The 25665-nt window shown below is 47.0% G+C and overlaps 1 protein-coding gene across 2 annotated transcripts in view; it reads right to left on the bottom strand.

Moving 5' to 3' along the window:
• Window positions 1–25665, bottom strand: part of SYK (spleen associated tyrosine kinase) — a 94258-nt gene that overhangs the window by 29748 nt on the left and 38845 nt on the right. The window contains exons 2-7 of one of the 2 annotated variants that reach the window (XM_007193419.2): window positions 23501–23929; window positions 21224–21384; window positions 8316–8451; window positions 5049–5130; window positions 4622–4665; window positions 2851–2919 (exon numbers count right to left, since the gene is read on the bottom strand). In XM_007193419.2, coding sequence (XP_007193481.1) covers window positions 2851–2919; window positions 4622–4665; window positions 5049–5130; window positions 8316–8451; window positions 21224–21384; window positions 23501–23902 — 894 coding nt within the window. In that variant the 5' untranslated portion in view covers window positions 23903–23929. The remainder of the gene's footprint in view (window positions 1–2850; window positions 2920–4621; window positions 4666–5048; window positions 5131–8315; window positions 8452–21223; window positions 21385–23500; window positions 23930–25665) is intronic. The other variant, XM_007193420.2, reaches the window with a different exon arrangement.

Below are 25665 nucleotides of genomic sequence, written 5' to 3'. Positions count from 1 at the left end.
TCTCTTATATGAAATGGAACAGCTTTTCCTACGTTTAAGAGCTATTTATGTTTGCTTTACTATAAACTACTGCCCATTAATCTGTCAGATAGTTAAAACTTTTATTGATTTATAGAAACTCCTTACATATTAAAGATATTAACCTTATATACGTATCATCATTACTAATACTTATTCCAAGTTTATTATGTTTCTTTTGATGATGTTATGGTTCTTATCCACACATATTTTATTTTTAGGCAGTCTTACTGATATTTTCTTCAACTTTCCTTAGACATGTTCTTCTTTAATTTAAAGATCTACTAAAACTTATTTTCTGGATATTTCTTTAGTCACTGTGGGTGACCTGAGCTGGCTTCAGCCTGCTTGGGACAAGGACAGGGGTGGGAGTGGGGCTTGTCTCCTCACAGTGCTGGGTTACTGTTTCCTGGGGTGATGGCATTTTGATGTGTCAACCTGGCTAGTCTGAATGATATTCCTGTGTTAACGAATCAAACTGTGATCTTGGTACTGCTGTGGAGGGATTTTGCAGAGGTAATTAAAATCCTTAATTTGCTGATTTAATTTAAGGAGATTATCCTGGATGGGCCTGGCTTAATCGGTCAAGAGTCCTTAGGAGAGATTGAGGCTTTCCTAAGAGAGAAAGGGCACCAAGGGGAGAAGGGTGACTGACCCTTGGCTGGCTGTGAATGATAGCTTTGGCTCTTCCCTGAGTGGTTCCACCCTGCTCATCCTCCCTTCCTGATGATCTGCTGCTCTATGGACATTGAACTTGCCCCTACAGTTGCATAAGGCAAGTGCTAGTGATAAGTCTGTATATTTGTGTGTGTGTCCATGTATATAGATGTGTGTATGTATAAATATGTACGTGTGTGTGTTATGTATGTACCTATGCGTGTGCATGTGTGTGAGTGTGCTGTGTGTCTTTCACGCATAAATCTCTGACTGGTCATGCTTCCCTGGTTGAAATCTGAATGATGCCATTGGAAACCACAGAATTAAGGTAAATGTGGATTGCTGTGTCTATTCTGTCTGCAGTGCAACTGCTCATTTCTGGGATTTGCGCATGGTGAAGGGCTATGTGTTAGCACACCAGCTGTGGGCCATCATAAAGAGAACAATGAAAAAACAAGCGGTGGGAGCCAGGGGCGTGACCCATGCCCACGGGGGCTCCTCCACGGCTGCCAGTTAGACCTGGTGCGTGGAGGGGCCAAGCAAGCCAGGCGAGCGAAAAGTTCTGGGCCTGCTGATGGGGGACCATGCATGGGCAACTCAGTGTCCCTCCCTGAGTTGTGCTATGAAGCTTCGTCAATGCAGCATTTGATCAGGACTCCTGAAAAGATGACTCATGGTTGGAAAGCACCCTGAACCAGAACACATTTTGAATCACCTCAGTTGATGGGGTACCATCTGACCTATTTCCCCCAGACAATGGTCCTGTGAGATGCCATCCTGGCAACCAGGTGAGTCCTGTCCAAGGAGAAGGGGCGAATGCCAACAGGGGTCGAGGGCCAGGTGGCCCAGGAGTTGGCCACCGTGGAAACTCTCCACGAGTTTCGCCTTTGATCATGGGGAAGGCTGACCTCTTCAAGGTCAAAGCCTCAATCACCTACTGGCCCTGGTGGCCTGAAACAAACACCAAGTCATGGGGCAAAAGGAACACCAACATAGAGCGTGTATTGCCTTGACAACCTGGTCCCCAACTCCTAACATGTCACCCTGGCATGGGTGGCCCTCACTGTCACCCCCACCCCCGCAAAAGGGATGCTCCCTCATGGCTGATGTTTCCCATGAGCTGATCCACACTGACTGGGAGCATGATATCAAAACAAACAGTTATTCCATTCAGGTTTATCACATAACTTTTCCCCTCAAACACCACACTAAACTCACTTCTCTGTTGTGTGGTCAACAAGATTGAGAACATCTAGAATATGACTGCCACTTGGAAAGAAAATCTCAGGGCTTTTATGCTTTTTATTTCCGTTGTTTCTAATAAGTACTTCAGGCAATCTGCTTCATGAACTGACACTCAATTATATGCTGAGATGTTTGGAAAAATACCAACCGATATGAAAATGGAAAGAGTTATTAATAAAATAATCAATTTTAACCCCAATGATAAAACTAAAAAGTAAAAAAAAAAAAGCAATCCATATACAAGTTATAAATACATTTTTTGAGGGAGGTGATTCACTGTAAATAAAAATCTTTAAAAAAGAACTTCTTTTTATTTCCTTCATAATTCAATCATATAGCAAACTATGAAAATGCATTATATGTCAACTTTACTGTCTCATAAATAAAAACGGCGTTTCTAATCCTCAAATTCCACCTTGTCTTTATACATGTTATATTTAAAGTTCTGTGTTGGAACTCTACAGCCACCATGAAGTTACTGTGGCACTTGATATTTATAAAACCAATGGCCTTGTGTAGTCCCTGGGCAGGATCCACACAACCTTGGCTGTTCCTTCCACCAACATGTAATGTATCTAGTCAATTACCATAACGCTGCAGCATGTGATTCTGGCTTGCTTTGAAGAGACTTTCCCATATGAGAATTCCCTCCCACCTATTACATGGACTGAAATGACTTCCAAGAGCACATTATAGCGGAGAGAGCACGCTCACGGTGATGGACTTTGCAGGAAAGGGACTCGGAACACACAGAAAGCAGGGCGTGGGCTGCCCAAGAGGGCTACATATGGCAGGGACGTGAGACCAGAGTAGCAGGAGGGTCGGCAGCAGGGCACACGGAGGGGGCAGCCACAGGGCAGAGCGTGGGTGCTGAGTGCGGGTCTGTCCTACCACTTAGTCAGGGACAGCAAGCAGGGGACGTTTTAGCACCTTTCTGTGGCCAGGCTTTGGGAAGGAGTACGATTTGATTCTTGAGATTATTCCACCCGCTGACCAAGTCTAGAAACCATAACGGCAAAGAGGAACAATAAATGATTCAGAAAACAAATACAGGCTACCTTATATGACATGCTATTTTAACCTGTTCTGTAATTACACTAACCCCCTCCAGATTCTGTTGATGAGATGCACTAGGGGCAACATATGATCATTAGAAAGGCTTCAGGAAAAGCCAACCACTTGAACAGAAGGATCTGGAAAAATACTTTGGCAATATTTTCCATAGAAGGCTATAAAATTTGAGCTTTTACGTTAAATAGCCGACTTTTCATACAGAATTATTAAGTCACAAACTCAAGACAAATCATCCTAAAGAAACTAATTTTGCATGCCCGATTTTGTTACTTCTTGTGGGTGCTGGTTCCATGATGTTTGTGGAAATTCACTGAGTTGGGCCCTTAGGGAACATGCATTTTTTTCCTATATGTTTTTCACTAGTCAATAAAAAGTTTTTCCAAAATGTCCAACTCCTTGAAGCCATTAGGTGATGCAAGGTTAAATAGAGGGCTTGATATTCTTTTAAGAGTACTCAGCCCTAAGCCCTCATGCCTCTTAGAGAAAAATGGACCTGTCTCATGACGGGTACAACCTTAAAGTTGACCCGCCAGGCCCATGAGCTGTATAAAGGGTAAAATAAAATGATGACTCCATTAAAGTGCTATATTTTAGAGGTTGATCCCAAAGTTCATCGGTATTTTAGCAAGTTCCATTTCCCCCAGTCTGGGGACAGGGGCTGTGCCCGGAAAGCCTGCCTGGTTCAGCGTAGCTGCAGCTTCTGAGCAAGTCAACAGCCCCCTCTGAGGGCAGAGTGGGCATTCCGCCTTTTGCAGATTTTAAGGGTTAACAGGCAGAAAGTGAGGTGTAGGGTGCACAGCTCACGATGGGGGAATTTTCATTCCTCACAGATGGCATTAAAGGGCATCAAATGTCCACAGTGAGGTCCCCCTTAAAGTAGCAGGACATCATTCCTGCTTGGAGTATAAATCCGTGTGTCAATTCATAACAGTCTGGAGGGAGGAGAGAGCTGGAATTCTCTCTTTTTGGGAGTATCAGGCATGTGTTGGGCAAACCCACGTGGAGAAAGTGTGGACAAACCACATTCTCACCTCCTACTGACATGGAGGGAGAGGTGGGTTCTGGCCAAGCCCCTGACTCCATCCTTCTCTAGGGGCTTCTCTCATGTGATGGCACAGAGCATCCCCATCCCAAGCCTTCCTCCACCAAGCTATGGCCAAAGCAGCTCTCCTGGAAAGGGTGATTTTTCTGATAACAATGTCTTGGTTGATTTAACCAAAAGAGTCGGGCAGTCAACCTCAGTGAGATGTCTTACACACCTGGCTCGCTACACCATCATGCACGTGGTCACATGGATCGTGCACACGCCTCCACGTGCATGGATCAGGACTGAGCCTGAACAATATGCTACATTTCCCAAATCTGCCAGGAGGCGTATTTCTGATTTAACATTGGGTTGCATGGTCATTTTGTATACTCTTTAGAAAATGGAGGGATTTTAACCTACCTAAGAAGTTAATTTGGCTAGCTCGGATCTGAAAATAGGCTGATTCTAGCTGACACCAGCAATCCCGGTTTATCAAGTGCGATGAAAACAATTACCATGACTCCTGTTATCTAAACATGCTTTTCATCATGCTAATATACAACTGTTTCACTTTTAACAGCATGGCTAAGTAACACTTACCACAGGATGGGAACTTGGAAGTTGTGGACGGAAATTAATATTTCCTGGTTAGAAAGAACATGGACAATTACTGCTATGTTAGTGAAAACCAACTACTTATCCCCTCCCCCACTGCAGATCAATCAATGTGACTGTAAAATATTACTGCTTGAGGAGTAGATACATTTTCTGCATACATTTCTTGATACCCTCTTTCACCTTTCTCACATAAGCAATTAAAATGAATTTGTTTTTTAAAGTTAAAGTTATCAGCTATTTTTTGATGAATGATATCTATAAAACTGGAGCAATCTGACATCATTTTAATCAATCAGTAAAAACAAAGCCTCATCCCATCTTGTTTGATTTTGCAACAGACCAAATCTAAAACGAGGCTGATTATTATCAACATCTGAAAGGGTGAGACTCCAATGTCTTGGCTACTCACCCATTTGACCATCAAATTTTTGACATGGAACTGTAAGAACTCTTAACAAACCATCTGACTTATAAGAATAATGCTCGACGAGCTGAAAAAGAAGTAAGAAAGTATAATAAATAATGGAGGCAGGCAATGGAGAAATCCTGACCTGGAGCAGCTGACTCAGCTTTTGGACTTTAAAAGTGATTCAAGGACAGCCCTTAACGACAGAAGGTGCTTCCTTGGTGGTCTTCCTGATCCCTCCCCATGCCTCTCTCCTGCCACCCTCAGACTTCTGGACAGAAGTTCACATGCCACCTTCCCTTTTGGACTCTGCTCTTGGCTCACCCTCTTTCTTCTTCTTCTTCTTCTTCTTTTTTTTTTTTTTTTTTTTTTGGGTAGCAAGTTGCATTTATTTGTTTATATTCTCCCATATCTGTGTGATATTATAACAATGAATTCTGCATGCTAACGTTCATTCATGTATTCAGTCATTAAACAAACATTCTGCTGTGTGCTAGGTCCTGAGATAGGACAAAAGGTAAACTATGGTGAATGAGACACATTTCCTACTGTTGAGGTACTTTCTTGGTGGAGAGAGATATAAATGAACAATGTAAAGTGATTAATGGTGTAATAGTGCTGGGGGCAAAGGCTTTGGAGGGACCAAACAATTCAGCCCAAAAGTTTCAGAGAGAAGACACAAGTGATGTGAGAGCTGGGACATGGGGAAAGCTGACCCTTTGGCAAATGGCCTTATGTTGATGGGATATGGACAGCCTTGGTTAATGGCTCCCAGAAAACTATGAATCATGATGCCTGATTGCTACATTAAAAAATAAATGAATGGCAAATAGATGTATTTATATCCAATCAAAATTATGCAATAGGAAGACAGTCTTAGTTTTCACATTTACTTTTCTCATACAGACATTTCTTCTTCAGACAAACTAAAATCTTCCTATCTGATATTTCTTCCTTATCTGTTTATTGGTACCTTTTCCAGTTAAGGACTCGTTGCTTCTGAATTTCTTTCCTCTCAAAACTTACCTATTTGGGTGAATGTTTGTTGAATGAATATATTTTATCCTTCCAGGGAGCATTCTTTTTTTTAAATTTTATTTTATTGTGGAAAGAACACAACATGAGATCCACTTTCTTAATAAATGTTTCAATTTGACCAGCCCTAACACGCTACTGAAATGGACATCAAAGCTGTCTCTATTCTGTTAAATGCAATAGTGTGTTCTAAGGCTAATAGTATTGAGGTCCCTACAACAGCTGAACTATCACACATCTCTCCAACGTCATTCAAATGTCTCCTTACAAGCTTATGTTTTCAGATAATCTACGCCACAAGGGTGTCTGGGAGGTGGGCATACATGTAAGGATTTCCCTCTTGGGCAGGGGTCTGCAAACTTTTTCTGTAAAGGGCCAGATAGTGATATTTTAGGCTTTTTCACTCCACATGGCATCTCTGTCACACAGTCCTTTATTTATTTATTTTTAAAACCACCCTTTAACGTATAAAAACCATTGTCTTCAAGCACTACACAAAAGCAGACCAGGGGCAGATCTGGTCCACGGATGTGTTGACTCTAGCTCTAAAGAAAGGAATACTAGAGTAGTGTAGCAGTTTCCAACTCTCAGAAGAATAACACCAGACTCCTGGGGGGGGGAAGGGCACAGAGGTATCTTACGTTGGTGTCAAGGAAAACCAATGAAATCACACTTTTAAAAATGGAAGGTACTGCTGGCATTTTTATGCTCTTTCTTAAACATATATACAAGGGGAAAGATTTAATTAAGGCTGAATACTGTGAGATGCTGGAGGAATCAGTAAATATGGGAAAGAGTCTTGGGGAGGAACTTTCCAACAATTAAAGATGTTTAACATTATAGTCAGCATGCAGACTTGGAAACTGTGAGTGGGCTCACACAGGGAAAATGGTCATTCAGGAGAAGTGCAATAGCTGTGTACCAGTGATGGAGCCCAGGACCCTCAAGCATTGGTCTGACAGATGGACTCCAGTGCCTTTAAATGCACACCATCAACAATTCTTGTAGGAAGTGAGAGGCTCTGATGGGAAATTAATACCAGAAGGTAACATTCCCTACTCATCTCTCTGATTTGCATTGGGCATTAGTACCTAATAGGTTAAATTCTCTTTCAAAGCGATACCATTAAAACAAAGCAAAGTCTGTGGTTGATAATAAGCTACATGCTAATGATCTACAAACCAAAAGACAATGTCAGCATTATGACTAATATGAATAAATATTAAAATACCCAGCATTCAAAGAAGATTTTGTCCCCAACTACAGCATTAGGAACCAAAATAAACCACGTGTGGTGGTTACTCTAAGTGCTTTAAAGGTAATGGGGATCCCTGATCAGTTTTTAAAAAGGCAAGATTTTGAGTCGGGTCCTTTCCTGCTGTAACCACACATGAGGTTCCTGGAGGGTCCTGGTGTGGACATTTGAACCCATCCCCGATGACGTCCTGCGCCTACAAAAGCTCAACGTAGCTGTCGCTCTTGGGATGGCAGAGTCCCTTGGTTTTCTCTGTCTCTGGACCCGCTACAGTTTATAGGATGCTTTGCCATTTCCTCGTGGAGCTGTGATTTAGGATGAAGCCAAGTCATTCGTGCCCAATGGAAAGCAGGGATGAACACCGGATTAGGGCTCATTAGTGCCTAAGAAACTCCCAAATTATGCTCTGTTTTCGGTTTTACTATCAGGTGGGTCAAGAAGAACCCCTTTTTAGACGGGGGCTGAACAATCCTATACAAATGGCGGCCTGAAGCACAGGAAACGCTGACTGCTAGGTTGCCCTAATTTTGCAGCAAGATTCGTTTTGCAGTGAGAACGGCACCTGACATTTTATATTAAATTTGGCCTCTCACAACTCAAAGAACAGTCTGATTAGCCACTTCTAGGCCTCCCTTCCCAGCCATCCACACCTTTCTACTGTGTGTATTTGTCTGAAAGGCTGTTCTGGGTTCCAGGCAGAACGTCTTAGAAAGAAAATGCCTCTAGTGCCCCAAGGCAGGGTCTCCTGTTAAACTAAGCACAGTCCTGAGTGGGTACCACTTCCTAGTGCCAAGAGCTGAGGGGTCCTGGATAAGCTATGGGAGCCTCTGTCACCTGACATGATGACCCTAGACCAGTCATCCAGGAACCTGAAGGCTGAAGAGCAGACTCTGATTGGGCAGGTCTTGGCAAGGACCCAGGTGGCATATTCTAACAAGGTCCAGGGGCCGGTTCCTCTCTTTTCTGAGGATGAGGTATACCTGCCAGAGTGTGTCGAAATTCTTCCCACCAGGGATGGAGAGCTTCCCCGTTTTGTCCTTATCGATGCGGTAGTGCAGCACCTTCCCCTCGTGCAGCAGGCACAGGGCATAAGACCCGTTGTCCCTGGACCTGATCCTGGAAGAGAGGAGACAGCGCATCACCATCACTCCTATCGCCTGGAAGGGAGGAGCGCCCTGGGGAGGCAGCCTGCAACAGCGTCCCAACCTCGGGGACAAGGGGTCAAGGACTTTGTACCCAGGGAGACCCAGCCCACAGCTCAGTGACACCGCAAGCTCCAGACAAGGAAATGCTATGGTCGGGGACAGGCCACAGCCAAGCCCAGCAGGCTGGGGAGCGTTGCGTGGGCATCAGGAGAGGCCTGGGCTCTGGGGGCAAGTCCTCTGTTTGCCTGGAGCAGCAACACTGCTCAGGGTACCAGTAAGTGGGACCCGCAGCGTTCCGCAGCTGGGGAGTCTGTAGAGCCCTCTTCACTCACCTCCTCTCTTCAGTGAGGTCTGCTCTGCATTTGGATCAGATTCCAGGCAGTGCAGCTCCCCTGTCTAGCCAAGGGTGGGCGTGGAGGGGGGTGTTTGGTGGGCATTTTAACTAGGAACCTTCTGGACCCCAGATGGAGGGGGCTGAAAGCCCTCTTCACTCCCTCAAGCTCGCTCTCCCCTTTGCAGGGAGGAGAGGGCGGGACCAGGACCGGGATTTAAAATGTTCCATGTGATGCGGTCAGATGATGTTGCCAGGAGAAGAAAATGCCCTCCAGCGTGGGGTGGGGAGAAGCAAGCAGAGCCAGGGCTGCGTTGGCTGTGCTGGACGCCCAGGCTCTGTCTCCTGGTCCCAGTGGGTGCTCCTGGGCACCATCCCCTTCCCTTATCCAGGAAATGAGACTTGTGAGTCTGATACCGAGCAGAGAGACACCCGCTGTGTTGTAGGGGGGGCCTGCCGCCCACAGGGAGGGCCTGTGGAACTTGGGGAGGGCGCAGGCCTGGTGGGGCTGCAAAGGCACGGAATGGAGGTGAAGCCCCTCCCCAGCTGAATTCCTTAGTCATCACCATCCTCAGTTCATCTTCCCCTCTCAGCAACTCAAGCCCTTGGGATCACAAGATCTGCGAGAGGGTGAGTCACCGAGGTCCCAGAGGTCCCAGAAAGCCTCTCCGGTCTTGGCATTTTCTAAAATGAGGAAACTGAGGCCCCCAAATGTTAAGCAATGTGCCCAATGCGCTGTATTTTGGGAAGAGTTCACATATGCCAAGCTGCCGTCGGATTTCCACGTTGAGGGGAGATTTCTGATGCCTCCTCTTGGTTGTACGAGGCCACATCCACAAGATGCACTTTGGAAGCTGACGTGGTCACCCTTGGCCTTGTAGGTTCACCTCAAAGAGCTAGCCCAGGACTTGAGATATGAGCTGTGTCGTGTGGGGTTGGAACCTTGTTTTAAAAATAAGTTTAAGTCGTGCTTGGCTGTGCGTGATGAACGGGTTCCCTCCATGCCCCAGTGCTCAGGGCAGCTGGTGTGGGTGGCGGGAAATGCCCAGACCTGCCTCGGCCTCGGTAGGGGCCGCTTCTGAAACTTTCTGCTCTGTGAAAACATCCCTTCCTCCCAACCCAACCAGGTCACCGGCACCCCAAAGCGTAAGCTCCCTTTCACGGTTACACGGCCCATTAAGGCCAGTTGGTTGCTGTCAAACCGAAAAACCACCACACAGAAAAGGAAAAGCATATTTTTATATGAGGTATAACTGAGTCTATCTTGTAGGGAAGCGATTGTATAATGTGGGACTACTCACACCTGCTTTGTTTATTTTATAAGCATCCGTGGCAAACAAATAGGATAGTTTGGAGGTACAAAGAACTATACAAATTCTTAATATGAAGCAATATCTATTTATGTATATGCATATAAAAGGTGACCTTGGGATAATGATGCCCATAGGCCATTCCAAAATACCACTGTCTTTGATTTAAAGTCCTTTGCATGTTGGACCTCAGGGTCCTGGAATCAATTAACTGGATCTGAACTCCAGTTTTCCAGATCCATGTCCAATGCCCAACCATTCCACCTTGCCTTATGCCCTGATTGACCTTTTGCTGTTAAAACTGAGATGGAGGATCACAGAATGCCTGGGGAGATGGTTCAATCACCTCATCAGAAATTGGGAAATGCAAATTAAGACCACAATGGAAATACCATTACACGCCCTTCAGACTGGCAAAAATTAAAAAGACCAAAAATGCTAAATATTTCTGAGAATGAGGGCAATAGGCACCCTCGTATACCGCCTGTGGGAGCATGAATCAGTTCAATCATTTTGGAAAACAGTTTGGAATTCTCTACTGAAATTGAACCTATTTATCCCCTCTGAGTCAGCAAAACACTCCAAGATATACAAAATGTGTGCATTCTGCACCTATAAAGTATGTGGGGATGCTTATAACAGCTTTATCTGCGATTATCAAAAACCGTAAGCAGCCTAAGTGTTCACTAAGTGCAGAGTGAGTAGGTTGTGGGGTATTCATACCACAGAATGTCATAGAATAAAGCAAACAAATGGCAGTGATACAAAGCACAGGTGACTCTCACAGGTATAAAACGTATACTGTGATTCCACATGCATGAAGTTCCCAAACAGGCAAATGCAAACAGTTTTGATGTACGCCTAGGTCCTAGGTGGTGACGAGAAAGAAAACAACCAGGGCATGCTGGACACAAGGGTGCAGGAAGTGACGTCCTGTAATGGGTGGGTGTGAGTGAGGGGCCTTCTGCGATGCTGCTTGTGTTTTAGTTCTTGACTCCAGTGGTGTTTGCTTTAGAATTATCCATTAAGCTGCACTTACAGAGTGACGCACTCTTCTGTGTGCTTAGTATTTCATAAGAAAAACAGCATTAAAAGAGAGCTGGTGCAAGGCAGAAATAGAGCATCTCTTGCTTTTGGGCAGTGATTTCTGCAAAGGCACACGCTTCCTTGAGGTTCCCCCCCAAGAACAGGTCCCAGAGGAGTTTCTCTCCCAGAGCTCCAGCCAGGCAACCTGTTTCAGCTCCCGGGATGCCAGCGGCGACAGCTACCCAGTGATTACAATCTAAGGACCGGGAGGCACAGGGACAGGCTGTGGACATGCAGCCTGAGCAGCCCCCGAGGCAGCTGGCAGGAAACGAGGGCAGAGAAGGGAAACCCACAGGCCCTACATCTGTAGGTGGCAAAGACCAGAGGCTTGGTGACACTAACGGCCAGTAACTGTGAGGTGTCTGCTGGCTGCAGGCGGATCCTGGGCTGGGCTATTTTTAATCTAACATACGGAAAATACTGGTTTGGAAGCTGAAGTAGCTCCTCCTCCTGGCCCCCTCCTGTTCCTCAGAAAGCCCCTCTCTGCCCTGGGACACCCGCCAGGTTTGTCACGTGGACGCCCAAAGGGGAAAGAGCAAAGACTAGTCTTGCACCTTCTCTTGGGGTTGCTGGCCTCCACCCTCCAGGTCAACTATCTTCAGGCATATTCCCAGAAGCCCTAGAATACCGTATTTTTTCCCAGTGAGTCTCTTGGAAAAAGCAGGCTCACGACAGATTTGTGTTTTGCTACGACAGGGTGTGGGACTTCAGCGATTTTGAACTGCGAAGTTGTCCTAACTGGCCTTAAGACCGTCTTGAGGTCCTTGGTGAGAGGGCAGGAGAGCCACCTTGCCTCTGCGGGTGGATGGTCTCAGGCTCTGCGATGAGCAGGGCTTGCAACTCACAGACACCAAGCACTTGGCAAAGCTTGGGGAGCTTGAGGTGGGGAGATTGTTCGTTCTGCCAGGCACAGCCTGGGGGTGCTGAAGCCCTTTTCCACCCTCCTACGACCTCCTGGATAAGAGAAAACATGTGGTAATGATGCCCAGACACTGACAGGGAAGTGAGGACCGGGAGGTGGTGGGACCCTCAAGGTGACCTCCACCCAGCAAGGTCTGGGGACAGTGCATTGCGTCTGCTGCAGACAGAACAGCCGGGGTACATCCTAGCCCACCAGGCATTCTCACTGTCCTGTGCGGTTTTTTTCCCATGGGCAGAGAAGAGCGTGGCTGGCTGGAGGGGAAGCGGGGTGCCTGGGATAAGCTGTGTGCCTATGGCCAGGATGGGCTGTACAAAGAGACAGGGAGGGGCTCACTTCCAGGGCTGATGCTGTATTGGGTGGTCAGATACTGCAGCATGGGGCCCGACAGTGGCTTCTCAAGACAGCAGCTGAGGAGTAAGGAAGGAGAGGATATGGGAGTGGCATACCCAGGAGTATGCTTGCCAGTATAACGCTGAGAGCACCCCCAGACTCAGGAGAGGTACCAGCCCTAATGATCCACGGAAGACAAAAGGAAATGCAACTTCCAGGTGCTTTTGCCTTGCACTATAGCAAAATTTAGGCACGTGAGCATTCCATACATGCAGTGAAAGCAGGATCAGTACGGAACACAGGTCTAAATATGGGGCCATGCCAAGCTATTCTTTCACACGTCTGCCTTTTAAAAAGTTTTATCAATTCCCCTCTCTCTCCCTCTGCTCTAGTTTATGAGGTGAAACTAGGTCATGCTCCTCCTCCTCCAGCTTCATGGGGACCTTGATCAGACCAATGAAGTGATTCTGACATTAGTCCACAACGCCCTTTAAACTTTTCACTTCAGACAGGCCATGACACTTTATGCTGACCTGCGGCTGCAGAACCACACGTGTCGAATAAAATGGCCCACTTTGATCCATGATGGCAGCACCTAAGAGTGCTCACAGAACTCAGCTTTTATTGTGGCCTATGAGGGTCACGCAGTCTCACTCATCAATGAATAAGAGTACGGTTTTCTCTAAACTCAGAGATCACTTTTGAAATTTAAATATATAACAAAAAGTGAGTTATAACTTAAGCAGGGAAAAGTGAGTGGCAAATAAGAGCAAAAAAAAAAAAAAAGTGAGATTTGCCTAAGGACAAATACCAATATCAGTGCTGCAGTGGACGGGGGGGAGAACATCCCGGGCCAGCAGCAAGGTGGGCACCTGAACCTGAGATTCCCCCATTAAAGCAAGGACGGTGAAGAAGAAAACCTCTTCAACTCGGGAGAACAGTGTTCCCAGCATAGGACACTCAGGAGTCCCACAGATGAATATCAATCAGATACGAGCTCAAAAAGATCACCCAAAACATAAGGAAACAGGAGTTATAAGAAAGAGGTCAGGGAGGGAAAAAGAGCAGGAGAGACAGAGATTTATACACCTAAGGACTTTCTGTATTGGAATCATCAGATACAGAATATAAGCTAACTATACATGAAATATTCAAAGAAACAAAAGATGGAATCACAAAAACTAGCAAGCAATAAGATACTCTCAAAAATGTATAGGACTATTTGAGAAACAACAAAAACAAATGGAATTTCTAGAACTTTTTAAAAAATATAACTGACGGAAAATAAAAACAGTGGATGAGTTTAAAGTAGATTAGATACAGATGAGGTGAAAATTAATGAATTGGAAGACAAATCCAAGAACATTACATAGTTCAGTGCACAGAGAAAAGGCAATAGAAACTAAGAAAGAATAGAGGATGAATTAAGACGGTCTAAAATACGTTTAATAGGAGCCTCTGAAGGCAGAAATGATAAGAAAGAAGGATGATAATACTTGAAAAAAATAGATGAATATTTTCCAGAACTGATGAAAGAATCCATGGTTGTAGGAAGCACAGATACAGGACAACCACTGGCTTAGCTTTAAACATATTACCTGTTCATCTCTGTAACAACTCAGGTAACACAGTAGTTTCCCCTTTTTATCATTCAGTAAGCTGAGGTCAGAGAGATGAATTAAGCTATCTAAATCACAGAGCTATTAAGTGGCTGCACTTGCCTGAACTTAAGTTTCTACAAATAGAAGCAGTTTCAAGGTTAACTCTATCTCAACCAGTCAAATAATACAGGAACATTCCCTACTGCACATATAGCTACAGACCCTCCAATGAACTTGGAAAATCTCAAATGATCACTATTCTTAAGGTAGCCTAGGTAGGCATCCAGCATCTTGAGCAGGCTCAAATGTGGTCCTCAGACCTGCATCACTTGAGAACTTGTTAGAAATCCAAATTCCTGAGATATAACTCAGGCCTAGCGAGTTAAAAACTGGGGGGTGGGGGTGTGTGGTTTGACCCAGCAATCTGTGCTTTAACCAGCATCCAGGTGGTTTGCACACAAACAGAAGGTTGAGAATCACTGCTTACATCATCTGCTCTGGACTTTGTATCCATCCTGTGGAACCCCACTGAAGGTACTGTTTTCATTCTTCATCCTTTCTCCTAGTTTACATTTGTTCCTTGCTCATGGGGAATACAAGTGTATATTCTTACAAGCTAGCTCAATGTCTCTGAAAAACTGTAGCATATTCTGAATACATTTTATCCTGGTTACCTTACACTGAGTTGTACTTGCACTGGAAAAGATTACTAATAGCTATTTCCAAAGAAAGGCAACCACCTGCCATCCAGTACACCTGATGGGGAAGGGGGAGAGGGAGGGGGAGGGCATTGGTGAAAGGTATTGTTCTAATATTCAAGGGTGGCCGGTATGTCACCCAGTGTCCCCAAGCCAGGTCCAACCTGGACAAGGACCACATGGTTTAGCACGTTCCTGATTCTGGGTGGACACAACCCTTTCCCTTAGAAAGCCACTGTCACCAAATCTTCTAGTACCCAGTGGTGTACAGAATGGTGTACGCCCTCATTGGACCATCTGTGCATGTTGCCCATTGTTTTACCTGTAGGTTCTCCTGGAAGGCTTCCTACAGGGCCCCGAACATTAGAGACATGAATAAGTGAATGTGTGTGTGTGTGTGTGTGTGTGTGGATGCGTACACGTGTGTAAAGGAGGAGAGGGTATGAGGGGCATCGGGCTATAATGGAGAAGGATATGGTGGGCAAGGGAAGGAAAGAGAAGGGAGGAAGGGAGAAAGCAATGAGAATGTCATACTCCATCTAGAAAATGGCTAATGAAGAAGGGATGACTCAAAGATTAAAGTGTTTATTTCTCCTTGAAAGGGACAGGGGAAGGTCTGGGGTACCTGAATTTCAGATGCAGAGCACATAAGAGCACATCACACAGGGGACTCAGTTGTTCTGCAGGGCTGGAAAGGTGGTTGACTGTGGAGGGCATGTGAAGGATAAACGGCACCACTACTTGGTAACTGCTCAGAGGCCTCTGCACTGTCTTGTTTCTCTGCATACAGGGCCCCAGGCTACCTGGGATGACTGTAACATATTAAAGAGCTGTCATGAGAAAAGCACGGGTCAAGGAGTCCCACCCATCATGTACAACAACCACAGGACAGCGCAGGGTACTGAGGCCCACCCCCAACTGCAGGGGATGTAAGGCTCTACGGCCTCAGGACCCGCGAAGCCCACAGGCCACAGCTCGTACACTCCCCAGCACGTGTGCCTCTCAGACCCTCGGACTCCAACTCTCCTGGGCTTCCTCTCGGCCTTTGTTCTCACCTTCCTTTCCTGCCCACACTACTCAGCTATGGCATGGGCAACACTCGCTCTTGACTTCTGCAAACTACTGTCCTGGTCTAAGACCTGACTCTCTGCCATCTCTCCCCCTGCAGAACCCTCATTCCCCTCTCCACAATCCAGGGGGTCATCTCAGAGGTCAGGGTCTTCCTCAGGACCTCACAAGTCTCCCAGACCTGAATGCACCACTGGTTTGGCCCAGGAGACTCCACCTGGCAGCACCTCGTCCCCATCTGCTCTCTTGGGATCTCCTTCAATCCCCTCCACCTCTTAGTCCCATGGCAACACTGACCTGGCGTTCACCAAGCATTTCCAAAATAAGACCTGCAGTCAGCACCTCTTGCCTTCCACCATTCTCACCCAGCGGCTCTGGGCACAGCTGCCCCAGCACTCATCTTGCTTGTGGCCCTTCTTCCCTCCTGATGGAGTCTGGAACTGCCTTACTACCACCTCAACCTCAGCTAAACCTAATCGGCCAGTTTAAGGATCATCTGGCAAATATTACAGCTGGTGTGTAAATAGGATGACCATCTGGCCTGAGACAGCCCTGTTGACCCCTGCTGTACCCCCTCCCATCACGTTATCGGTCCCCTTTCACTCTCCCTGAGTGGATAATCCATTCCCCGGTCCACCCCTTAGAGTCAGGAGGGACTTCCTGTCTGGTTGGACTGCCTTTCCTTCACACAGCTTGTCACTCCTGCCCCGCTCCTGGGCCAGGCCACTCTCAGGTGGCAATGTTGACCCCTAAGACTCTGCACTGACACTTCCTCCTGCCCAGGACCACTTTCTTTTCTTTCTCTACTGATTCTCTTCTCCTCACTGCTCAGAACACAGCTGAAATGTCCCTTTCCCCTACCACTGAGACCTGTTCTGAGCACTGGGGCTCCACCCGTGAAGATGGAGGCCGGTCCCTGCACTTGGGCACTCAGAACAAGTGGTACTGACGGACAACAAACAAGTGAACAGAAATAAAGATACCAACAGTGTCATCAGATGGGACGACCGTGATGGATGGAGCGGGACATGTAGTCACACGTCACACACTTTGCAGTATGTCTTTCTGAATTTAACATCTTCCCCTAGGCTGTAAGCACGGTGCAGGCAGGGACTAAAGTCTATCTTGTTTGTCACAGTCCTATCACAATGCCTGGCACACATCTGGTGGAATGCATTATTTTGTGGAATGAAAGGCTATTTTTGCAGATTTTTAAATTTTTAACAGCATGCTTCTAAAGTCAGAAAATAAGAACTACAGTGAAAATGGCATTGGCGACTTACTGGTTTGATGACTCCTTTGACAAATCTGAGATACTATCTTTTCTGTGCCATGTTAAGTCAGCCATTTGGAGAGCTGCCATCTGTGTATTTTAAAGGTCACCTAGAACTCACTCTTGACCCTGTAAGATTTTCAAGGACTTTTAGCCAAAAACAATAAAATGTTTACCTGGGTACTAAACACAAAGCAAGTGACAATTCCATTGTTTTTCGTTTGCAGAACATGGAAATTTTAGAGCGTTTTCGTTCTGAGATCCCTTACATGATGACACGAAGGGACCAGCACATTACATTTCAGCAGATGTGATGTGCTCTTGGAGCAGCACTTGTGAATGTGAGCTCTCAGCTGTCCTGCACGAACCATACGGTGAGATATTTCTGAACTGGACAGTCAGAGAACCATTGACCACAGCCTGTCCCCACGGCCTCGTTCGGCCCAAGCAGGGCCCAGCAGTGTGACCACATGGCCTTAGAGTTTTGTATGATTTGTAAAAGATATTTAATCACAGCCAGAGAAGACCACTCTTTCTTCCACTCCAACTTCCTTTCCCAGAGTTGACAATGATCCTAAAAATGGACATGCATTACTCAGAATGAATTGTGAACCTAGAGGAAGGACTGAGTTTTCTTTTTTCAAAATGAAGAAGATACTACCAAATTATTGTCAAATGAAGAGGCAAACACTATGCAGTCAAAAGATGTAGAAAATAAAAGGTGCTATAGACATGTGTCAGGCACTTAAGTAAAAAAAATATATATTACTTTTTCTAAATTTTGTATGTTTAAGGTATTTATTAGTTTTTTTAAAATTGTAAATCATTGTGATTTTTTTCTCACTCTAAAATATACTGTATTTTGTACCTAATTTTGTGTTCTTTCTTAAAGAGGGTCTCCAAATTATATATGCTTTGGACCCCACCAATTCTGGATCCTTCCTTTGGGGGAGAGGATACAACATTTCGGAAAGTAAGCTTTGTTTCTCTTTCCTAACAAATCCATTTTGTAGTCACGCCTGAGCTGTGACTAATTTCTCAAAATGGCAAACTGTGCTGTCATATGAGGACTCAGAGAGCTGAGGGCACTCATCCCCAACATGGCCTGTCCACTCTGCCTGTGTCCATGATGTCACGAACGAGGCAGAGCTCCGGCCCCGACCCACAGGCCCTGGGCTGAGGGTCCCTGTCTGGTGTTCCCATCCGGCCAGCCAGACCCCAGACACAGGCAGGTGCCTTAGTAAGAATACCACAGCCCGAGGGGCTTAAACAACAGACGTTTCTTTCTCTCAGTTCTGGAGGCTGGAAGTCTCGGATCACGATGCTGGTGAAAGCCTGTTTCCTGGCTTGTAGAGGGCTTCCATCTGGCTGTACGCTCACATACATGGCCTTGCCTCTCCGGTGCAGGCAGAGTCCAGCCTCCTCCTTTTCATAGATAATCCCATCATGGGGTCCCATCTTCATGGCTTCGTCTAAACCTAATCACCGCTCAAAGGCCCCACCTCCAAATCTGTTACACTGGGGGCTGGGGCTTCAACATACGAATCTGTGGGGACACAAACATTCAGCCCATCATAGCAGGTGATGAAAAGCCACCTCTAGAAATGCCACAGATGACTGCAAGGGAGGGTCTACAGACCACACTGCCCATCTCCTCTGTAAAGAGCCTTTATTCTCCAAGGACAGTACAAAGTCCCTGACAGCCACTCTTCACAAAGCCACTCCTGAACAGTCCCAGCCGAGCTGTGTGGACAGGAGACAAGAGGGGGGAGCGGGCATTCTGAGTGACATGCCCTGGCACCACACCTTGCATGGGGAGAGCGGTGGAGCCAGAGACAGTGGACGCCCTGGACGTGGCTTTTGCTGCCGCTTCCTCTCAGCCCAGACATGCCAGGGACGCCGCATTCCAGCTCTCATCTCCTACTTGCCTGACAGCCTTGGGCAAGCTCCTCTGTGCCTAAGTCCTTGTCTGAAAATCAAGGGATTTAGCCCATTAGCAGTGAGGTCCCTTCTGGCTCAGGGGTTCTGCTACTGCAAATGGATTTCATACCATAGTTCAAGAAGAGAGGAAACATGCACAGTGGGGCCGGTGAGCGTGCTCACTTCTGCACCTCTGCACTGGCTCTTTTCTACACGCAGCCAGACGGGTCCCAATGAACTTCAGTTGGATCCGCCCTAACACCTTCCCGAAGCTGGACAGACTGGCTTGCCCAAAGCAAAGTCCTCCCGATGCCCGAGAGCCCTCAGTAACCTGGCCCCCATCCTCCGTTTCTCCCCCTCTCACTCTGCACCAGCCACAGTGGCCTCGTGGTGGCCTGGCCCTCCTAGCACACTCCTGGCCTCTGGGCACCCACACATGCTGGTCCCTCATCAGGATGGCTCCCAGCTGCTTTCAGGTCTCTGCTCAAATGTCTCCTTCACAGTCAGGCCCTTCCTTGCCACATCCAGCATAAAACAGAACCCCCAACCACAGCATGCTCTAGCCCCTTCCTTAAATGCTCCGATGTGCTGTGCAGCTCTTGTTCAATCACTCGGTGTCTACTTCTGCCAGTGAGATGTGGGCTCCACGAGGCAGACGCCTCCGTCTCCAATGCCCAGGACGGAGCTGGCGTCCAGTGCCTCACGCAACCGTGGACACCAATAAATGCTGGTCCACAGATGGACGAGTCGGTTTAAATGATGGGAAAGTAGGCCGGAGACACATTCTTTAGGGAAACCTGGATGAGGCCGGAGAAGAGCCAGTCGGAAGGACCCCACAACTGTGGGGCTGTCCCAGGGTGGGTGCTCCCTGCAACATCCCCTTGTCTAAGTGGGGAGCAGGCGGTCTCCCTGAGCGCAGGCTTCTGAACCGGTGAGAAGGCAGAGGCCTTGCTGTTTGGATAACCCAACTTGGGGCTGACTTAACGTACCAAGATGCCATGTATGCAGTCCCATGACAGGTGTGTTGGAATTATTCCTAAGAAGGTGGTAAAAGTTCGAACCTCAGGGGAAAATGAGCTGATAGGTGCCACACTGAGGGGAAAAAATATCCCTCTGTCCCATGATTTCTGCCAGTGGCCATTACTGCATCCACTAAGCCATCACCCCAGTCACGCTGTGTGCCAGCCTGGGCTGCTCTGGACTTGTTTTTAGGATCATTTTTTTTTTTAATAAAAGAGTATTGTGTTTAAGATCATTTCTTAAATAATAGGGATTACGGTAAAGTCTGAGGAAAATTCTTTAAGTAGGTGGATACTCAGAGAAAACACTTCAATTCTAGGAAAAGTTTACAGTGCCAGCTGGGTGTGACTGCACATCCTTGGTCGTGGGGCTACACTGCTGTGTAAGTGTCCGAGGCCAGACTGGGGCACCCAGTCAGCATGTCCGGGGCAGAGCTCACTGAGCAGTGACAAACACAGGTGAGCATGCCTCGGCCGGCAGCCCCCTGCATCCCACCAGCCACAGCACCTCGGGGGAATGAGGTCGACACCTGTCTGAGACAGCTCCTTGCCCTCTCTGGACCACCGACCGTGCCCCAAGGCAGCCTGCACCTCCAGCGCCTCCAGGATTGAGCTGCGCTGACCACTGAGGATAAGAGTGAGCAGGCCTTGAGAGACACACCTCATTTCTGAGATTATGAGGCCAGAGTGCGCACACCTGCTTGTGATCAAGCTCCTGCACTGACCTTTCATATGAGCGACTCCCAACAAATTTTCTTTACTATCCATCCTATTGGTACTTCTCCCCAAGTAAAAAGAGAAGAAAAGTCTGAGATCTTGGGGCAAATGTGAGCAAACACACTGCAGTATCTTTAGCTTGCATGGAAAGCCACAGATTGTGTTATGCATCCCACGTTTGGCATTAAAAGCAGAATATGTGGCTGAATAGATATTCTTCAATGATGTCCCTCAGTGCCCAAGAAAAGTGTTCACTTTGGGGCCATACTGGGCAAAACAAATGCTGAATTCCATGAGATGGCTTCAATGTGAGATGTCTGTGCAGCCAACCAACACACGTGTTTTGATGATAGCACATGATCCCTTCCCCAGGGTCACCAGGACTCCACGGATGGGGAGGCTGAGCTACCCCTAACTGTCCAAGCAGGCCTGGAGCTACTGGGTGAAGGGAAAAGACACAATACTTACAAAAACTTTCCATTTGTCTTTGATCCTATCAGAACAATCTGCTCAGATTCATCCCGAGAGATTTTTCCGTGGAACCAGGGCATTTTTTCATGGGCTGTGGTGGCGATCAGCTTCTCCAGCTGAGGTTTCTGGCTGATAATGGCCTGCTCGAGAGCTTGACCCTGCCACGAGGAGAAGAGAGTGAAGCCATACCAAGTGAAAGTGACGAGAAAGACGCAGAAAGCATTTCCAATCTATCCTAAGTCCTGACATGGTAAAATGCAATCACATTTATTTATGTGTTTGTATGTTCATTCAATAATAGATCCTATATATTATTTAAGTGCCTTCAAGTATATAACTAACAAAATAGATTTTAGAATACAGAGGTGGGCATTTTAAAAGCCACATTGGGCTTTAGAAACCATCTGGTATAATCCATGAGGTCTAGAGAATGGTCTTCTTGCCCTCTTCCAATCAGTCGCCTCCTAGAACTGATTGTTCTGTGTTAGACTCTGATCACGTAATAACAATCAGAAAGACGTAAGACATGCTTTTTCCTGTCTGCCTCTACAAGGCTTCACTCTGCGCACTTACACACGTTGCTGCCTGTAACTGCAAGAGATGTGATCACTGAAAGAGGAGATAAACCTTGACAACATGGAAAACAAAAATGAGAAAAAGGCTGACAGCTGGGTGAATTCGCTTCTTCAACTCTTCTTAGTGGGAGAGAAATAGATATCTTTCACAGTAGTAAATAAACAACCTGAGCTGATTATTCCAAGTTATAAGAAGAATCAGAAGTGAAAATAAAAACATAACCAACCCACGCGAGGAGATGGAAGTGGGGAGGGAAGGCAGAAGGGAAGGTGAATTTGAAAATTTTGTCATGCTTCACAGATGGAATGAAATACAAAAGCAGTCATCGTTACGTACCAGAGAGGCATCCAATTCAAAGTGAGCAGAGGGCAAAAGCAAAAGGGTGTGGAATACTACTCGGCCATAATAAAGAATGGACCCCTGACACACAGCTGACTCACGAATGCATTATGCGGAGTGTAAGAAGCTGGTCTGGAAAGGCTACGTGCTGTGTGAGTCCATTTATATGTATTCTGGACAAGGCAGAACTATAGCGACAGAAATCAGATGAGGAGTTGCCAGGGGCTGGGGTTGGGGGTGAAGATGAGGACGCTTGATGGGTGATGGAACTGTTGCATGTCTTGACTGGGGTGGGGGGGCTACATGATGCTACGTGATTGTCAAAAAATCATAGAACCATAGACCTAAGAAGGATGAATTTCACGGTGCGTAAATTACACCTCAATAAATCTGATTTATCTGCTTTAAAAAAAGAGTAAAAAGATGGTCTAAGACTTATGTAATGAATACTAATGAAAAATACTGAATACATAGTATCTGTCTGCAAGACTGAATTCAGTGCAGAACATATTAAAGGAGTAAAGAAGTCGGTGTATAGAATCCTCAGAAAGCCTGTACTGTCATACATCCACATGGATATACAGAAAACATACATCCAGGAAACACAAGGAAATGGTTGAACACGTGGGTCTGAGCAGCAGACCATCAGCCAGCCTGGTGGCTCCTGATATCAAGTGCTGTTGAGAGGGTGGCAGGAATGTAAGTTGTCACAACCTCTGGGACCTTTCCGGATGACAACCTGTCCATATGTCCAAATCCTTCACTGTGGCAAATCCAACCTGTTCAGGGTTATCCTGCTGATGCTGCGTAAAGCGTTAGGAGAATGTTACTAGCAGCATTATTTATAAACAATGAAGGTGTCCGTCAATAGGTACTAGTAAAATAAATCGTGGTGCACGGGAGGGACCATCAGGCAGCCAGTAACAGGCTGATGCAGCCGTGTGTCTGTCGACACGGAAAGCTCTGCAGGAGATATTATGAAAGGGTGAAATCAAGTGCCAATCAGTGTGTTCAGTATGACCCTCTTGGGTAATTAAAAACCAGTATACGCCTGTGATGCCTCTCTGAAAGGGCCCAGCACGAATTGGGTAACAGTGGTTTCCTGCAGTGGAGAAACCCACATGGCTGGCACAGTAGGGACCCACTCTCTCAAGTGCGACCGCAAAAGAGGAAAGGCTGTCTTCTTGGAGTGAGGCATTTGGGGGCCCACGCCGATGACCAGGGGATAGGTTGCTTATCTGAGGCACCACTGCATGGCTCTCATGCAACTGGGTGCCTGTGTGGAATTCCAGGGCCCGCGAGCACACGAGACCGTGCGCCGCCGCCGCCGCCGCCGCCAGGGGACCGGCTGCCACCCACCTGTAGGTTCCACGTCTGTTTCACATACTCCCGGATGAGGTTCTCCTTCAGGTCCTCAAAGGGGCCGGTTTTGGGCTGCACCCCGGGCGGCCGGTTGAAGGGCTTCTTGAGGAGGCAGATGAGGCCATCCAGCTCCTGGGAGTGGTAGTGGCAAAGCTCGGCGGGGCTGCCGTGGGCCCTGCCGCCCGAGATGGCGTAGGTCCCGTTTAGCTCCCGCTCGATGGTGTAGTGATGCGCCTTCCGGTCGTGCGCCACCGACAGGGCGAAGCCGCCCAGGTAGTTGCGGCTCTGGCGCAGCAGGTAGAGCCCGTCGCTCATGCCCCCCTGGACCAGGTAGTCTTCTGCCTCCTCCCGGGTGATGTTGCCGAAGAAGAAGGGCAGGTGGTTAGCGCTGTCGCCCATCCCTGCGCCTTCCCCTCAGGTGTCCACCTGGCAAAACAAAGACGGGGCAGTGGTCAGGACCTGAGCGGCACGACGCTGTTAGAGCACCGACCCTCCAGATAACGAGGCAAGTCCTCCCGCCAGGCGGACGCTCTTCCCTCTGGGACTTGGGTCTAGAGCCTGAACTAACTGTGCCCTCGTCCTTTCTGCCCACGTAACCATTACATTTCCAAACACACCCTCTCAGTATTGAACCAAGAAACAGAGCAATGGACCAATGCAGTCAAATTAATCTTCTTTGTGTGTGTGTGTGTGTGTGTGTGTGTGTGTGTGTGTGTGTGTGTGTGTACAGAGAATTCTAAGAGACAAACTAAAAAGAGAAGTCCCCTTGCAAAACAGGGCTCAGGAGCTCTCTGACAGTCAGTGGGGCACAGGGGCAGAACCCAGACGAGCCCCTCGTTCTCTGGAGATGCAGACAGTTGTCAAGAACACTCACGCTGGTCAGAGTTATGTGCAGTGAAGATGTCACTGGACTCCTTCTACCTGAACACTGAGGGTCTACTGTGTCACACGCTATACGCTGGACACCAGAGAGCTGAGCGCTGGCCACGTTTATATATGTCAAACCTCTGGCCAGGAGGTAGGACGGGCAAGTGAGGCATGCAAGTGCCATCCTCCCAGAGTCCCAGGCCTCGGACACACACTGTCCCCTTCCCACTTTCCTCCAGACCACTTCCTGGCACCCGCCTTGTACCGTCCGCCGGGACAGTTTTGAAGAAACAGTGCAGGTTCCACATTTGATGAGGACACCCGTCACCAAAAACAGATACTTCTCACACTAAACAGACACACACTTCAGAGGAGAAGTGTGAAGGCAGTGAATGCAATTTGACAGGAAGACTGTTTGATCATTTGTGGTTGTAGATGAGAAGGATCTATACTGCCAGTCCACAAAGCATCCAAAATAGTGTATATTTTAACCAAAAGGGGCTTGTCATCAATGGAAAAGTATCTAGATGACTGCATCTGTGCATCTAGAGAGCAAAGCACATACCCCTTCATGTTACACACACAGACATACACACAGACACACAAAGAAACACACACAGACCCACACACCACACACACACACAGACACAGATACACACACACACGATTATGTGAAACAGCCTCTTCTCAACAGGACTTACCTTACAAAAGACAGTAGAACATAGTGCCTGCCTGGTAGAGGTAACAGAATTTTCTCCAGGCAATATTGCCAAATCAGTATTCCCGAGTGAGCCCCCCAAAAGACATGGGTTTTATTATAATTTGATTGTACAAATAATTTTCTCATTTGCTTCTCTTAATATTTGACTATCAATCATTAATTTTTCTTTGTCTAAGTTTCTAAACATTCATCTTCCAGCAAGGTTTTGTTTTCTCTTAAAAGTACCATCCACACTTGCTCTTAAAGCAAAGACATCTGCTATTAACCAAAAGACATCTCTGGAAAGATGGTGAGTAGATTTGTCTTTGGGGAGCAGTAGTTCCCTTCTGCTTCTTTCTTCTTCTCAGGCTAATCCCTCTATGCCATTTGTGTTACAGTTTCAGCCCCTGCCTCCCCATCCCCCAAAGAGTGAGGGCTCCGGCCTGCTTCCTCATGCTCCGCTCTGTTTCTGCAGTGGGTCTTCCAGGGCCTCACCTATCTGTCGTGCACTGTGAGCCCACCTGCACTTCCAACTCCTGTCCCCTGCAGCCCAGCACTTTTCCAACCTCCATGTGCCTACACATCACCTGAACTC

The sequence above is a fragment of the Balaenoptera acutorostrata genome, chromosome 6 (genome assembly GCF_949987535.1).
Source record: "Balaenoptera acutorostrata chromosome 6, mBalAcu1.1, whole genome shotgun sequence".
Lineage (NCBI taxonomy): Eukaryota > Metazoa > Chordata > Mammalia > Artiodactyla > Balaenopteridae > Balaenoptera > Balaenoptera acutorostrata.
Note: the sequence above shows the minus strand (reverse complement) of the source record. Positions and strands in the feature narration are given on the sequence as shown.